Source organism: Molothrus ater, chromosome Z (genome assembly GCF_012460135.2).
Source record: "Molothrus ater isolate BHLD 08-10-18 breed brown headed cowbird chromosome Z, BPBGC_Mater_1.1, whole genome shotgun sequence".
NCBI lineage: Eukaryota > Metazoa > Chordata > Aves > Passeriformes > Icteridae > Molothrus > Molothrus ater.
Window position 1 is genome coordinate 32,237,102 of NC_050511.2, and position 18,215 is coordinate 32,255,316.

Below are 18,215 nucleotides of genomic sequence, written 5' to 3' on the forward strand. Positions count from 1 at the left end.
TTAGCATTCCAAAATGAACATCACTAAAAGGCAAATAGTCCTCTGCATGTGTGTGTTGGGGGTGGATGTGACATTAGTAAAACTTACTAAGTACTTTCTTCCTCATAGTCATAATATTTAAGTATTTCTCCTCTGTTTTGTTCTGGTTCTTATGGAAAGCTGCTATGATTCCTCAGTGTCTGAACTTCTCACACTGTGAATCAATACTTAAATATATTATCAAAGCAAGTGAGATAGTTAAATTTTATCTTTACAATTGATCATTATTTTTATTAAATACTATGCTTTGTGGAAACTGCTTTTCACACAACTTTTGAGCATAAAAGAAACATGACATCATTTTTAAAGGTTTAGTAAGAGATTCGGGAACTGAACATTAGTTGAATTTGCCATTAGTATAATTCTGAAAATACTACATTTATTTCCCTAGATATTGATTAAATCTTTGTTTCTCTTCCATCCTACTTTTAATTTTTTTTTAATGTTTAAAAGTAGCATTCTAGAGAACCTAGTCTAAAGGCATAGGAAACCCAAGTCAAATTTCAGAGAGTGAAATTTGAAAAGTTAATTCCCAAAGCTTTACTGTCAAAAAGCATGGAATTTACAGTGAGCAAGGTAAGCTTAGTTTTGATCCCTACATTTCAATTAAACAGTGTCTTACTGCACAAGTTTTTTTCCATTGGCTACAAGCAGTTTGCCTCTGAATGAGAATTTTCTTTCTTGTATTCACAGATAGAAATTGAAATATCAATTTCTTTAATTTCTCTTTAGGGGTAGGCCTATGAATTTAGAAGCCTGTGTTTTAATACCCAAGTTTGCATGAAGATATCAGTGCCTGTTGCTATTATGCCCAAAAAAGGAAAACTAACTTATTTTTAAAAACTGTAAATGCAAAAAGAATAACTTCAAGGTTTTGTTGTCTACCTTTCAGCAAAAACAAACCAAAACACAAACAAACCAACAAAGTCACAAGGATTACTACAATGCTTATGGTGCAAACCATAAGTGTGTTGGTTTTTTTTCAGTCTACATTATTTACCATGTTATTGGGTCAAAATTAATGCTCTAAGGATTATACAGAAAACTGTATTTTTTTCAGCTCCACACACTTAGTCCATCCACCAAAGAAGGCCTCCTTTTTTTCCTCCAAACATAATGCAGTACTATTTGGTTTTTTATGGATTCATTATAAGTTTTTGTGTGACACAAAGGACAAGCTGCCAACAGAAATAAAAAGCTAGGATACTAGAAAGGAGAGCTGGTTTCTAAACATGCCAAAGTTTGTTGGAAATGTAAGATTCAAGGACTTTTCCCTTCCCTGTATTTGATTCTAGATGTGCTGTATACTCCTCATGCTACCCTGGTTCATCATGTATTAACAAGTATTGCAAGCCTCCTCCTCTTTTTCACAGAAGGTATTTGGTAAATGATGTCCACATGTTTCAAAGGTAACAGAAACTCATACCTTAACATGTATGTACTATGTAATCAGGTTAGCAGTCTGGTCACGGTCTTGGTTCACTGTGCAGCCAGAGTCAAAGACTTGTGCTCTAGGGTGGACTGGAGCCACCCAGCTAGAGTGAAAGGAATTGGGGCTGCAGCAGCCATCCATAGCTGACCAACACACACTGGGGAGGGGATGGCGGGGTGGGAAAGGATCTTGTGCTCACCATTATGTTTGCATAATTTCACAGAATTCCAGTGGCGGAAGGAAGTGGCGGAAGTGGCTGAAGGAAGGGGTGGAAGGAAGGGGCGGAAGGAAGGAAGGAAGGGGTGGAAGGGGTGGAAGGAAGGGGCAGAAGGAAGGGGCGGAAGGAAGGGGTGGAAGGAAGGAAGGGGCGGAAGGAAGGAAGGGGCGGAAGGAAGGGGCGGAAGGAAGGAAGGAAGTGGCGGAAGGAAGTGGCGGAAGGAAGGAAGTGGCGGAAGGAAGGAAGTGGCAGAAGGAAGTGGCAGAAGGAAGGAAGGAAGTGGCGGAAGGAAGGAAGGAAGTGGCAGAAGGAAGGAAGGAAGTGGCGGAAGGAAGTGGCGGAAGGAAGGAAGTGGCGGAAGGAAGTGGCGGAAGGAAGGAAGTGGCGGAAGGAAGTGGCGGAAGGAAGTGGCGGAAGGAAGGAAGTGGCGGAAGGAAGGAAGGAAGTGGCGGAAGGAAGTGGCGGAAGGAAGTGGCGGAAGGAAGTGGCGGAAGGAAGTGGCGGAAGGAAGTGGCGGAAGGAAGTGGCGGAAGGAAGTGGCGGAAGGAAGGAAGGAAGGAAGGAAGGAAGGAAGGAAGGAAGGAAGGAAGGAAGGAAGGAAGGAAGGAAGGAAGGAAGGAAGGAAGGAAGGAAGGAAGGAAGGAAGGAAGGAAGGAAGGAAGGAAGGAAGGAAGGAAGGAAGGAAGGAAGGAAGGAAGGAAGGAAGGAAGGAAGGAAGGAAGGAAGGAAGGAAGGAAGGAAGGAAGTGGCGGAAGGAAGGAAGGAAGGAAGGAAGGAAGGAAGGAAGGAAGGAAGGAAGGAAGGAAGGAAGGAAGGAAGGAAGGAAGGAAGGAAGGAAGGAAGGAAGGAAGGAAGGAAGGAAGGAAGGAAGGAAGGAAGGAAGGAAGGAAGGAAGGAAGGAAGGAAGGAAGGAAGGAAGGAAGGAAGGAAGGAAGGAAGTGGCGTAAGGAAGGAAGTGGCGGAAGGAAGTGGCGGAAGGAAGTGGCGGAAGGAAGTGGCGGAAGGAAGGAAGTGGCAGAAGGAAGGAAGTGGCGGAAGGAAGTGGCGGAAGGAAGTGGCGGAAGGAAGGAAGGAAGTGGCGGAAGGAAGTGGCGGAAGGAAGGAAAGAAGGAAGTGGCGGAAGGAAGTGGCGGAAGGAAGTGGTGGAAGGAAGTGGCGGAAGTGGCGGAAGGAAGTGGCGGAAGGAAGGAAGGAAGGAAGGAAGGAAGTGGCGGAAGGAAGTGGCGGAAGGAAGTGGCGGAAGGAAGGAAGTGGTGGAAGGAAGGAAGTGGTGGAAGGAAGTGGCGGAAGGAAGTGGCGGAAGGAAGTGGCGGAAGGAAGTGGCGGAAGTGGCGGAAGTGGCGGAAGTGGCGGAAGTGGCGGAAGTGGCGGAAGTGGCGGAAGTGGCGGAAGTGGCGGAAGTGGCGGAAGTGGCGGAAGTGGCGGAAGGAAGGAAGGAAGGAAGGAAGGAAGGAAGGAAGGAAGGAAGGAAGGAAGGAAGGAAGGAAGGAAGGAAGGAAGGAAGGAAGGAAGGAAGGAAGGAAGGAAGGAAGGAAGGAAGGAAGGAAGGAAGGAAGGAAGGAAGGAAGGAAGGAAGGAAGGGAAAGAAAGAAGAAAGAAAGATTTTCTACAGCGCAGTAGCTGCTGAAATTCTAATACAATTATCTTGTATGAACTGAAGGTAAACACTGTGCTGAAGTAAAAATGGGTACCTTAGTAAAGAACTTACAGAGTACTACAGCAAAAAGCAGACTGGTGGTGGGGAAAAGCCCCACAGACACACACCTAAAGACTGATGTAACTAGTACTGGAAATTCTTACTGTGTTTATGAAGTTATTATTCAGGCATGTGAGCATATGTATAATTTAATTTTGAATTGTCAGGTTGAGGGACTTCTTAAGCACCTCAAACTGGATTGACATTAAAATTCTTCAAATGTGCTTCAAAGCCTATAAAATTTTCCATTGCACTGGTACTTCTCTCGCACTCGAAACAAATCTCATCATTGATACAATAATCAGTTCTATGCTAAGGTATCATATTTTCATTGAATTATTTCATCCTGCAGGTTAATAGTCACCAAAAAAACAACAAACCAAAGAAACTAAAAAACTTTGGCTCATCCTGTACAATCAATTTCCTAGCCATACGTGGCTGGGGGAACACAGGCTTCTCATGCCACGGCCCCCAAATGAAGACTGGAAATGACTAGGTCTGAGATTGTATGAACACCATAATGGGCTGCTGTTCTATCTCTGGACAGCCGCACGTCTGCTGGTCAGTTGTCCCAGAAGAGCTTCTTGCATTCTCTAACATCCAGGTTCTCTGCAGCCTCACAACAAATACAATACCATGTGCAATCTGCTACGGACCTTATTAATTTCTCACTCTTTTTGTACCAAGAAACATATCTCTGCCTCCAGCTGTGGGAGAAAATTAATGTCATGGGTCTTATATGTATTACCTCACAACCCTTTGAACCTACAAATGAGAAAGAAGAGCTCTGTTTTGCATCCTATGGTACAGTTTGAAAAGCTCCTATCAAGAGGAAACCAGTTCCCACATGGAAAGCAACCAAATTAGTACTAGTTAAATTCTCTCACCCCAAATTTAGTTTTATTTATGATATGAGATGAAATCCTTTCTAAAAGAGATGGGTTGGACAAAAGCATTTGTGTGGGTCACAACATTACATACTCAGCATGAACCGAGCAAGTTTTCCCAGACATTGCCCTAGCTACTTCTAAACAGTCTGAGAGCTTTTAATGGAAAGCCTGCTGCAACATAAGCTACATTAAAAGCAACCAGCTGAGTGGCCTTATTTCTTCTATTCCTGTTTTCAGCACCATATGTCAACTTGGACACAACTTACGGACACCCAAAATCCAGAATGCATGGATAAAAGTGTAATTATGTTAATTCTACTACCATATCTACATCACTACTCAAGCTACAGAGATACAAACAAACCCAGCAAGCTGACATATACTGGGCATATACATATACCATATACATATACAAAAATCTACTTGTCCTACAAATTACTTCCTTCTGTGCAGAGAACTGCCAGTCAGTAACAGAGGTTTCCACACCCTTTTTCCACGCCCTTTCCAGCAGATGGAATGCAAGACTTCAGGGTGCAATTCTGGCAAGATTCATCATGAAGAACCCACTAAGACTGGATAGAAAAAGACATACCTTACCCTACTATAAAAGATAAAAATGAACTAATGACATGGAATCTTTCTCTTCTATTTGATTAAAAAATTATTTTTAAAAATTTACTGAAATTACTGTTCCAGTGATGGTGATGTTTTAGAATTTTACTAAAGAATGATCATAATTACACATTCCATTTCATTAGAGGATCTCAAAGCACTTCATAAACATTAATTAACAACATCCAAGTATAAATTGGGATGATTAGAACATTTTGTTAAAGCTGTGGGGGAGGAGAAAAAAATCAAGCTGAAGCACAAAGGACTTGTACAGCAAGTTAATATATTAGAGCCAGTAGAATAATACACACTTCCTGGATTCAAGCTAAGTATTCAACATTCTAGAACATGGTGCAAAATGACAGGTGAATCAGAGATTTTTCCATACAGGAAAGAAAAGTAAATTTCTTAATTAAAATATGGGAGTTCATCTTCATTAGAATCAAAATGTACCTTGATAAGTAAAAGGGGGTTGTCTGTCTATATTCAATGCTGTCCTCTTACTGCCTAGAAGGCAACAGTAAGTGTTCATGACATTTACCCCTCCTAATAAGAGTCACTCACACTTCACTGTTATTCCTTGTTATTGCTCAGGACAGGCACTAGCACCTCATTGAAAGATCAGTGCTGCAAGGGAAAAAAGTCCCCTTGAGATCTCTTGGACTTCAAGAAAAACAGTAAATCAACTGATGCTGGACAGATGACAAGTTTGATTCTCTGTGGCCCTTCTTGATTCCTAAATGTCTGTGGACCTAAATTTCCTAAGTGCCTGAAGTCAGGGCTGACACACAGACAATCAAAACCACATCTAAACTCAAAGCAAGAGGTTTCTAAACTGGAAAAATCTTAAACCCATTTAAGTGTCATGGTCTGGACTCCATACTCTCTGATTGAGTTAATCTCCATTGATGTGTAGCTGAATGGTTAATAGCACAACCTTATCACCTCCAGGACCATGATTTGAATTCAGCCCAAGGTTCTCTGCAAAGCGAGTAGCCTATAAAAAGCAGAAGTTCTAATCTCTGAGCTGCTTTTTGTGAGAAGAATTATGTTAATTCCTCAGATTCTTGGCACAACCCACTCCCCTCCACAGGCAGGAAGGGAGTGGGTTTCTTTATTTTGTAACAGGTCACTGCATTTCCCATAAGAAAATTGAGGTGAACAGTAACCCCAAGATCCTGTCCTCAACTCAGTGGTGATATTTGTTTGACATAGTGCAGGATATGTTCTGGTAGAGGCTTCAACATGGCATTGTCAGCAAGAAAAGTGATTTTCCAGGCTACCAGGAAAGCCCTTCTCTCCCCTCCCTTCATCCACAGAGAATCAATCTCAAACCCAGAGATTTTTGTCAAAGACACAATCACAATCAATTAAAAATATAAATACAATTTACAGATTGTGAAAGTACATGTATATATGCACAAACACACACACACATACACTCACATATTTGAAGGAAAATGTGATCATAAATGGTTAATAGAAATTCAACCACATTCTGAAGCAAGAAAGCTGGAAATAGTTTCCTCCTTGGCTTACCTGCCAAGACCCAAGTTCAGGGCTCTGTTTCTTCTGAAATGCTTGATGGCATCACTCACACCTAAAACAGCCTAGGGAATGAACTATTCCTCCCACCTCCTTCATTCTTCACTGTGCTTTGGGTGTTTGTGATTTCATCAACTATCACAAGAGAGACACAGGATCATGAACTCAGGCCTTGGCAGGTGAAGAGATTTTCAGCTCCATTTTAAAAAGCAAGCACACATGGTCCTGGCACATGCCTGACAGACCTTCAGTAACAGACATTCCCATGTTCTGCAGTCTATTAGCTGTGCAAAAAGTACATCAGTAGGATCACAGCTAGTAGGATCACCCTAGTACTGTAAACGGTCAGTACACATTCCAGATAGAACAAAAACACACCTACACAAAAGTCTCTCTCTTTCTCCCTTTTTTTTTTTGACTGACAGCCATAAATGTTTTCCATTAAAGGGCCACCTTTACATTTCTGAGCAATGTGAAGCACTATGGCTATAAAGGCTAACTATTTCATACTAGTCATTAGGAACTAGCATGATGTATACTGCTGTTGATTACCAGGGGTTATACAGCCCTCTGCTTCATTACCCTTGCAAGATGCAAGACACAGAGCAGCAATAGCACAGCTCTCCAGCTGCACATATTCTGGAAAACCCAATGATCTTTGCATGTACTGAGACATCTGTTGTCGTGTAACTTGTTCTGCTGGCATTCAGAAATGTCATCAAACTGGACTTTATTTTTGTTGTTGCTTGGTTAAAGTGTGAACCATGATACATATCCTGATGTGGTACTAGTGTAATCAGTAGTGTTACTATTAGAGGTACAGTACCAAAAGTATCAGAGAGGTGTTAGGCAAGATACTGCAGATACAGAAAAAATCTGAAAGTACTCCACACTACAGAAAAAGGGGCATTGCTTTGCTCAAACACACAACAGTGCTTCCTATCTCTCTTTTCAGTCTTTTAAGATTTATCTGAGCTGTTTCCACCTTCTGTTTAGGATAAAGATAGAATAGTAACACCTAGATTAGAACAGCTAAGAAGAATGCAGAAGGGGAAGAATATAGAAGAATATAGAAGAGAATGTATAGAATATAGAAGAGAATCTCTGTTCCACAGAAGTGTAGGGGAATCATACTAAACTGACACACGGGGGAGAAGAGAAACTCTTCCAGAGTGTCAAATATTAGCATACAGGGATGCCATGGGAGGAATAGAATACACTCAGGAGATGGACATCTAACAGATCCTTTTCATCTTCTTGTGCTAGAGAGGCAAAATCAGAGAACAAGAGGAAGTGAAACTAAGGTGAGGCTGAAGACGGGAAGAAGTAAAAAAGGGAGGGAAATGGGAGGCAATGACAAAAGAAAAGATAAGGAAGTTGAAGTGGAAAAAGAGGAATGAAGGAACAGAGAGGCTCAAAGAAAAAGAAACAGGCAGAGCATCTACAAAAGAGACACTTTTAAATCCCATGTATACTGCAGGACTAGATGTCTGGACAAATGCTACCAAGCTTTGAGTCTTGGTTGCTCTGAGGTCCCGGTTGAAAAATATCAGAACTAAAGAACACACATGAGTGTTAACAATAACTACAAGGAAGAGAAGAAAACAAGACAGAACTGCACCTAACAAAAATGAAAAAAAGTATTAATCTGTAAAAAGTTTGCTCTCTTCATTATCAAGTAATTAAATGTGGGTGGCAGTTATTAAGGGTAACACAATCTTGTATGTATTGTACATTGTACTTCGGCATCATTAAAATCTTTACCAGATAAACTTCTTAATCTTTATCTGCATCACTTTTACAAGTATGGGTTTTTTTAACAAAAAAGGCATGCTACTCATAGAGGCATGGAAATACCAAATGACTACTTCTTTAAAACGCATGGAAATCCTCCAGTGGCCACAGCTAAAAGAGTGTAAAGTATTAATTAAGGTATTGGCAAATAGACCAATGAGGAAGCAATGCCAATAAAATAAATACAACACCTTCACAAATAAATTTTCTTTTTTAATTATTCATATGTGTAACTGTCAATTAATATTTGCTGGGTTACAACAGTCAACATTTTTTTTTTGTAATTTAGTTGTCTATTTCTCTTAATTTTCTTTTAAAAATAATATAGCATACCAACATTTTAATGGTGTTCTTGTTGTGTTGTGTAAAATCACCTGACAGTACTTGGGGAAAAAAGCCTGACAGAAACTTTTCATGATTCATGATTATAGATAGCAGACTACATTGAACTGAAAGTATGATGTCATCACTACAGCAACCTCACATTCCATGACTACATCATATCAGAGCTTCTTTTTATTTGTTTTCCTTTTAATGTTCTCTATGTTTAAGCATTGGAGGCTGTTTGAAGAGCTGTTAAATGAAATAGTCCTTGCGCTTGGGTTCTACAGCAAAAGTTGAAAGATCTTAAATTATTTCAGACAGAAAAACTAAGACTCTATAAAGTCTCTAAAAGAGGTTAGAGAGTGACAGAACCCATCCTTTTCTGAAATCCTCCACAGACAAGCCAAAGGTGGGCAATATTTAAGTTTAAGAACGGTAAAGCAATTTCTGTCTGTGCATATGGTTAATATTTAAAAGGTGAAGTACTAAGGGATTACTTTGAGAAACAAAAGAAAAGAAATTAGGAATGATATTATTGAATATGCTGAAGTTTCCTTCTTTGGTCTCTACCCAAATATCTTCATTTAATCTGGATGTAAAAATAGTATGCATGAACAAACAAGTGGTGGTAAACTAATACAGAAACCAAATTACCTATACTACCAAGAGAAAAAATGTTTTACAAATATTTGAGAAACTGTCAAATATAACTGACAATATTAGTTATATATATGCTGATATATATATATATCTCAATATATGTGAGCATGTAGTTTGAATATGTATATAGCTAATTTTTATTTTAAAATCTCAGAACTGAATTACTTAAACACTGCTATGTATTTAATAATTTCAATGAGTTTGTTTTAGTTAATGGGATTTTGGTTTTTTTGAAAAGATGTCTTAAACTGCCTGCACCTCCACACTCTCTGCCCTGAGCCATGTATACCTTCTGAGAGCATGCCTTCCTAGCTGACTTCTTGCTTTACAGTTGCTTTAGGACTACAGAACAAGCACAACAATGGAAGACTAGACTAATTTTCCTAAAGCAAACTAATAAATTTGAATTTCGTCATTTTTCAGAATTGATTTTGCTACAGAAAAAACCTTCATTTAGGATTAGTGATTCCCCATGCAATGTCCAGTAAATGAACTTTTGTGAGTGAATCTCCTTTTGTATCTATAAAATATCCATAGTCTTCCAGCTGGCTTTAGTTTTGACTTTGTTCTGTGTTTTTTATTTTTAAAAATTTCTCATAGCTGTGGGCGGCACCAGAGAGTCTGGCAGCTCATTGCCTATGAGCTACTGACTAATCTACTTTTTTCAAGGGCATGATGATAAGAATGGGACTCCTAGACCATTTTTGCTAATTCTGCCAATGTTCTATTCTGTGCCTCTGCTTCCTTCTTTGTATTGTAAAGAAAATATGTATTTTCATCTTTTTCACTAAGGGAGTACAACTATTTGACCACAAAACAGTTGAAAAAGTGTTGAGCTGTTACTCAAACACTGAATCATTATTTGCACTGAGTCAGTTTATGGCCTCTAAGTTGTAATCACATGTCCTGTCTTCTGCAGCTGGACTAGCGTAAAAGCTGAATGCCCCAGCTGTTCACTGCTAGTGGCATAATTGCACTCTAGCCCTTTCCTCTCAGAATAATGAGCGTTAACTTACACATGCTTAGAAGGAGGATTTTTCTAACCAGGTTTGTTTAAAGAGAACCTGGCTAGGGAGCAATTACACATGTAGCTACACTAGGAAATGGATGGGGTAAAGTATTCTCCCCAACCCTGTGATCTCTGGTGGATCATACAACAGCTGGCAAAGTTACCTCTTCTCTCAGCTTAGCTGGAATTAAACCAGGGTTGGAGACTCACAGTTGAGCTGCTCTTTACAGAAGATGTAACATCATTCAAATCAATAGAGAGACTAGTCATATACATCTCTTTGATGTGTGCAGTATCTGACCCAAAACACCCACTGTTTTTGACAAAAATAATTTTTTTGTCATGTAAAAGACATGGGAATTTAGGTGTTCCCAAAAGAGAAAACTTACAGGCTCACTATCGACCGCATACGGGTTGATACCAAATACAGTAAATTAGTTCCTTGAGGTAGAAAAAACAAGTCTAAAATCTGAGGCACTCTGAATTCCTATGGAGCAAACACAATCCAGAATGTTCCTTTATGCCATAAAGATTTTTGAGGATCAGTTCTAAAGATGAGAGAACAGCTCCTCTGCCAAGACATTAATCCTGTGGCAGCCTGATGAGATTGGTGACCAAATTGTCACTAACACTTCATTGATAGGCATCTATTCACTAGAAATTCAATTTATTGCATGGAGGCCAAAGAATCTTGCCAGGTCTTAATGCCCTTCAGCCATTACTGGCAATATTGTGACTGTGCCCAAATGTAAAAGGCGGTGTTATCAAATTACCTCCGTGGCTTCAGGGTTCCTTGACTTCCTGTGCTCTATTAATGCATCCACTGAATGAAGGCATAAATACTGTATTTTTCTCTGCCCATTGCTTTTTAATTTGCTATTTGGAAACATTATTAATCAAAATGAAGGTATTACAAATGATTCCACCCACTGTGCAGCATTAATAAACAACTGTTTTTCTCTTGTTTCTCTGGTGGAGCAAACCATGAGCTTTTTCTGTAAAGTAACAAGGAAAAAGTTGTGAGGTTTGCAGGATGGTTGCTCATTTTGTTGGTTATTGGGGTTTTTTTGGTTGGTTGGTTGGATGGTTGGTTGGTTGTGGAAATCATCTGACAACAGTAATTGATTTTGAGTGGATACATCTACCCTACTCCTCAAAACACCTCAATTTAGAGAAAATGTTAAAATATTTTAACACTTTCATCATACTGAGGGCACATTCAGCACAGGTGGATGTCTTAGAGCATCCCAAAGCATAAAACTCAAGTTTTGTGCCAGCTTTACAAATCTCTTGCATGGTGGTTAATGAACACTGGAACTCAAACCTGGACAAAGTATTCTGGAATCTGTTACAAACATTATCTTTTTCTATTCTATTATTTCTCTTAGTCCTTGCTACTAAGCTTCCCGTTTTTCCTCCCCTGAGGATAAAACAGGAGAATGGTGATTCTGTAAAGTTACAAGTGAAAAATATTATTTTTACTAGATTGTTCTTCTCTAACTACACTACCACGGTAAACCTTTTTCTATAGATAGCTATTTCTGCATTTGGTGTACAATGAGCATGTATGAATGTATGGTAAATTTACTAGAATTGACTGCAATTAGGTGATAACTTAGGTGGGTTTGGACAGACAAGTTACAAAGAACTGCAATTCCTGATTGAGAGTCAAATGTTCCTCAGTTCACTGCATGATAGCCTATCAACAGTCCCATAGTTTGTGATACTCTGGATGATTTGTTTTGGTACTTGGTATTTTTGAAACTCCTGTACGATGCTTACAATATTTTATTCAGTTTTCTGTATGCAAAAGCTGAGTCTGAAAGCCTCAAACAAGTCTGAAAAGTTTCAGTCTATAATGATAAGCTTCATGAAACAATGTCTTTTGCCCAAAGAAGACATTACCTGTATGCACTTATACTGTGCTAGTGTTACTACACATTTCCTTTCAAATTTCCCTGCATAGCCCTTTCTCCTTTGTAACAGATACTTTCAATAGAGCTATTTTTAAAGAAGACATTTTTATTATAATCGATTTAATTCATTTTTCCAATGTTTCTCTGCATGTATGTTTTACTAAGAATTTTCCTTTTCTGCCATATACTGAGTTTTCTCCTTTAATGGAAACAACAAAACACTTTTTGCTCTCTCCTGTGGAGACATTCAAAAGCCATCTGGACAAGGTCCTGGACAAACAGTTCTAGGTGGCTCTACTTGGACAGAAGGTTCGGACAAGATGACCTCCCTTCTAACCTTGAGCAGTGTGTGATTCTTTGAAATTAGACAGCTAAACTAACGGGATGCTCGACTACACACCTATCATAGGTCTTCATTCACTCATTAAGAAAATCCAGAGTCGAGTACTAATGAAGTCAATATGTGGCAAGTCTGTAACAGCTGCCCTTAACTTTCACTGATAATTGTTCTCATTTAAATGGCATAATATTCAATACACTGTTGTTGAATATAGTAATGGCAAAATTCATGCCTTGGAGGCTACAATGTGACTGACTTTTAGCTGGATAAACTGAATTGTGACCTAATCGGGTATTACAGGCCTTTACACCTTTCAGATTCATAGGTCATAGTCTCAGTCTGTATAAACATCTATGTAATCATATCGCAAGCCATTCTTGCATATATTGAGTCATTCCAAAACATAGTTTAAAAAAATCAATATGAGCATGATTCAACCGCCTTTAAACAAGAAAACTACTGATTTCAGTCCGTCTTCTTGTCTATAAGAAACAAAGAATTACATTCCATGCTTGGAATATATTAACCCTAATTATTAATCACATTTAGTAACCAGATTTCTAATATTATATCTTAAAAATTATATATTTTTTACATTAATTCCTTTACAAATCAAATTTCTTCAGCCCTCCAGATCAGTAGCATTCAGAATCCAGGAATCTAAAATATGATGTAATATGCACATTATCCCAGTACATATCTCTGTAGATATCTCTCATGTATCCATCTTAATTATATATTATATGTTAAATGTATAAATATGTAATATCATACATTTATATCATACAAACATCATAGATATCTGCTGTACAAATATGATGGATATATTCTTATATGATAATTTTAGATTGGTAATGGAAAAAATGGATTCTGTTCTATTTGAATAGGTGCAACACTTAGCACTTATTCAAATAGAACAAAACAGATGCCTGAGAGAACCCTGAAACAATTAAAGATCTCCATTCCATATATGTCCTAACAAGAATAAAACAATTTCATTATTGAAGTGTAAACCTTTTTAGTTCTCCTACTCTAGGGCTGTTTTAAAATTCAGTACATTTTTCTGTGAAAATCCAAAATATAGGGCATTTAAGAAAATATTTACAAGCACAGAAGGTAAAGTTTTCCATGGAATCCACATACAGCTAATTTACTTCTTCCACACAAAGTACAGAAACCAGAAGACAAATTAAGAAATAGAGTCAGGATTTCTCAGAGCAGGTATAAATCCCATATTTTCAATAAAGTTCTAAGTGATAGCATGCTATCACTGCCTATAAAAAAAAAGAAATAAATCAGCAACTAAAATTTTCAAAATTCTTTAGGCATGTCCACTTCAATAACTGGATGCATTCTAGATAAGAAAGAGCTCCTACAAAGTCAGCAGCAATTAAGAGAATTCAGAAGTATGAAGTACTAGGTTATTAATCAGAAATAGTCTTACAAAATGTAAAAATTTACTATGGAATTTAATAGATTATGAAATTTTTCAGATAAGCAGCTATACGTATATTTATGACCATACCCATAAAACAAGTCTGTCCAGCTTTTTGTTGAACATATTTTACTTTTGATTGTCTATTTCAACTAAAATGCACGCAATACTTTATTTAAAGCTATATTTCAAAAATGGCCTTATTAAAAGGATTTTCCTGTTTATACATAAGGATACTTTCCAATATAGTCATGGTCACAACCCCAATTCCATCTATACATTTTTAGGTATCTTTCTAAAGAAGGAGAGAAAAGATGACAGAGCTGCTGACTTGCATCTTAGTTTCCCAAGTCAAACAGTAGCCCTTGAAAATTTGCCAGCTGCCTTTGATGGCCAGATCATGCTTGCAGGTAGCTAACCTCAGTATTTGCAGTATTTAAGGCATTTCCTACAGTAAACATAAGCAAGTACAAATAAATACTATGGTATGAAGGCACCTGTATTTTTTTAGCTTAGGAAAAATTGAATATTTTATTTTGCCAGCACCATCATTAGGCTTCAACATGCCAGACTAAATTCACTTCATATCCTTCTACTTTCTACCTTGGGTGCACCATCACTACATCCATACATCAACAACAAAAAAATCAATTTACTGGGTTTGAAAACATGCTTTGCTTTATTTCCTACCTGAAGAATGTAGCCTCGAACGTAGTCTCGCAGTGTCCAGCCTAAGCCATGTAGAATATGCAACACCTCCTCTTGCTTCAGTACACTGAAGAGCCTGTCAAGCAGTATCTTCAGTCTCACAGGCACAGCCTGAGTACCGTAGAGCATCAGGCTGCTGATGTCAAACACAACATTGGACTGCACAATCTCCACTTGGGTTGGGTGGTAGAGGTGCTGAGTACTAAGTTTGTCCAAGGCTGAAAGAAAAGGGGTCAAGTATAAGGAAGGAGCAAAGAAAAGACAAGAAAACAACTCCAAAGAGTCATGTGGCAGATACACTTATTTTCCAGAGAAATATCACCTGGATGATTCATAGAAACATAGAGTCACAGAATAGTTTTTGTTGGAAGGGACCCTTAAAAATCAGCTAATCCACTCCCCTGCCATGGGGACATCTTCAACTAGATCAGGTTGCTTACAGCTTCATCCTACATGAATATTTTCATGGATGGGGCATCTACAGCTTCATTGGGCAACTACCTCAATGCCTCAACATTTTTGGAAAAATCTCTTTTATATGTAATCCAAATCTACTCTGATTTAAGCCAGCTTAAAGCCATTACCTCTTGTCCAATCACTACGTGCCCTTGCCAAAAGTCTCTTCCCAGCTTTTTGGTAGACCCCCTTTCTTTTGAAAGCCTAATAAGGTTGCCAAGGAGCCTCGCCTAAGCTTTTTTTCATCTTTTCCCCTGGCTGAAGGATTCCAACTCTTCCAGCCTTTCCTCAAAGGACAGGGCCTCCATCCCTCTGATCATCTTGGTGGTCTCCTCTGGACTTGCTCCAACAGGTGCATATCTTCCCTTTGCTCAGAACCCCAGACTCCTAGTAGTAGTAGGGCACTGCTACCCCAGGTGGCATTTCACCAGAGGGGAGCAGAGGGGCAGGATCATCTACCACACCCTGCTGGCAATGCTGCTTTTGTGGAGCCAGGGTATGGTTGGCTTTCTGGGCTACAGGTGCACACTGTTGAGTCATATTCAGCTTTTCACCCACTGAAGCTCCCCAGGTCCTTCCCTGAAGTGCTGCTCTCCAGGAGTTCATCTCTCAGTGTGTACTTGGGCTTGTGATTGCCCTGACGCAGATGCAGCACCTTGACCTTGTTGAACCTCATGAGGTTGATATGGGTCCACTACCTCAAGCTTGTCCAGGTCCCCCTGTATGGCATCCTGCTGTGTCAACTACACCACTCAGCTTGGTGTCATCTGCAAATTTGCTGATGGCCTCACTATGTCATTGATGAAGATATTAAACAGTACTGGTCCTGGTATGGACTCCTGATGGATGCCAGTCATTACTAAGGGATCCTTTTTCACAGAGGCAGTCCAAAACAGCCCTAGTTTCCAAAGGTCACAAGTAATTTTAATTGCTATGGCAGAAGGGTTCTCAGGTGAGACTCAGAAATTACAGTACTCATAGTTCAAGAGAAATTTATGATTAACTAATGACCAAAACTGAAGCAATGCCAAATTGAATGGGACTGTTAAGGATTTGATACTTAATCTCTAGAGGAAAAAAATAAAACAGATACTCCCTTAACTCCAGTCTCTTAAACATGTTAAAACTAAGGCTCCTGATTTACCAAAAATTTGATCATTAATTCACTGCTACTAGAGCTGGATAGTTCCTTTTACCTGGCTTTATGAATTCCATGTTATTCACTGTGATTTGAATAATTCAGCGATAAGGGAAATTTGCAGGAGGAAGGTAATTCTTATCCCCTTGTGAAGTTAAAAAAGATGGAATTGCCTATGACATCATGCATTCTATGATGTATAAATGTTTATATTTAATTTTATTTCTATATATGAACTATGTTGCAGCACCTAAGCTTCTCTTCTTCTCCAAACGAAATTTCTGGGCATTTAAAACAATCTTATAGGGACTTCTCCTGTACTTGGTTTCTTCTTGTCTTATGGTCACTAGAGAGTTCATGTACTGTTGATAAATTGCCTTCTTACAACCAGAGCGCAAAGGCCCTTATCATTTACTTGCTGGCTTCATTCACCACGTTTACTCCAAGGACTACATTGTCAAAGACTTCCAGTTTCCTCATACTTCATTTCTTGCAACTGAATTGTCTGATCTTTCCTATTCTAGTGGCTAAGTCAATTTTGAATAAATAGCTTTAAATATTAATTTCACATTCAAACAAGATAAGAAATTGGCAAGCCTAGGGACTTCAGTCCTACGTCTCTCCACAGGACATTTATACTGCAGAACACGAAGAGCAGAATTTTTTCCTCCAAAAGCTCTTCTTCCAAACTACTACACCTATGTAGGCTTCATGATGTAGGACTAATTTTTTTTACAAGGTCTAATGAATGAGATTTGGTTGAAGCTTAAGCAGGTTAAATACTGTTCTGTTCCCCCCCCCCCATTTTATGTATGATCTTTTTCTAAGATGGTTATTTTGCTACTGACATAATGGATGTGTCATGAAAGTTCTTGGCTAGAAAAGCCAAGAAAATTGATATTTTTATTCTGCAGGTTGAGCAGTATGTGTGGTGATATGTAAATATGTGTATCTGAGGGACTAATCAACCATTTAGAAGCAATAAAATAAGGATGTTATTTTTTCTAATACTAGCATTACTCACAGTAGGAATGGCGTAAATAGTTTGGAGTATCCAATAGATACTCTGTAAGAACACCTTCTAACAGACTCTTGAAATTATTGAGCAGATCTGCATCACCCTGAGCTTTTCAACTTCAGTCTTACAGAAAAGGGTCCAAAGATATTAACTGGCTTCTCCAACTTTATGCAAATTTAGACTAGAACCAAGACATGAATGGATATTTTCTGAACACTTTATGTTTTTTAATGACTGAATCATACTGTATTTCTAATGTATCCAAATATTTGTTTTTGTTTCTCTCTTCTTAACAGCAAATACCATGCCTGCAGTGAGAAAAAAGAAGTTCTTTCATTTAAAGAAGACTTGTCATGCTGAGGATGTTAAGATCATTATTCTACTGTGGTCCAAGTGAGAATGACTGTAAGACATCTTTATCTAAGGATTCTTGGGTGGATGAAAGATCTAATAGCTTTTAATTTCTCTAACAATAAGATTACGAAACTCTGTGGACATATATCCACTTCATTTAAGGTGACCATATAATAGCTTTGGAAAGGTTGAGGTGGAATGGAAGAGGGAAAAAACAAATAAAATCTTTTTTAAATAACTAAGCACACTCTTTGACTGGCTGATAGAAATTTTTGCAATCTAATCTGTACTATTCCATTAAACTGCAATATTAATTTTTAGCAGCATTATCTATAGACATCTGCTTCTCAACACACATACACACAAATACTAATTAGCATAATATTGGAACAACATTCCAAGTGACAGTGATATTATCTCCAATTTTGATTTGTGGCCTTATTATGTGTATTAAATAATAAACAAGCAGCAAATTTTATCCTTTTCAAGTACAGGTCAGGATATGCATTAAAATGTGGAATTTATAACACAACAAAACATACATTATTGCAAGAACATTTGCAAGCTAAAGACAAACCTCCTGGTACATGAAAATAAAAAGGTTGTAAATTAAATGAAAGGAAACACAGTTG

At 38.4% G+C, this 18,215-nt stretch overlaps 1 protein-coding gene across 2 annotated transcripts in view; it reads right to left on the minus strand.

Moving 5' to 3' along the window:
• The window catches only part of BNC2 (basonuclin 2), a 230,050-nt gene that overhangs the window by 81,388 nt on the left and 130,447 nt on the right, over window positions 1-18,215 (minus strand). For both annotated transcript variants that reach the window (XM_036403395.2, XM_036403396.1), the window contains one exon: window positions 14,600-14,835. In XM_036403395.2, coding sequence (XP_036259288.2) covers window positions 14,600-14,835 — 236 coding nt within the window. The remainder of the gene's footprint in view (window positions 1-14,599; window positions 14,836-18,215) is intronic.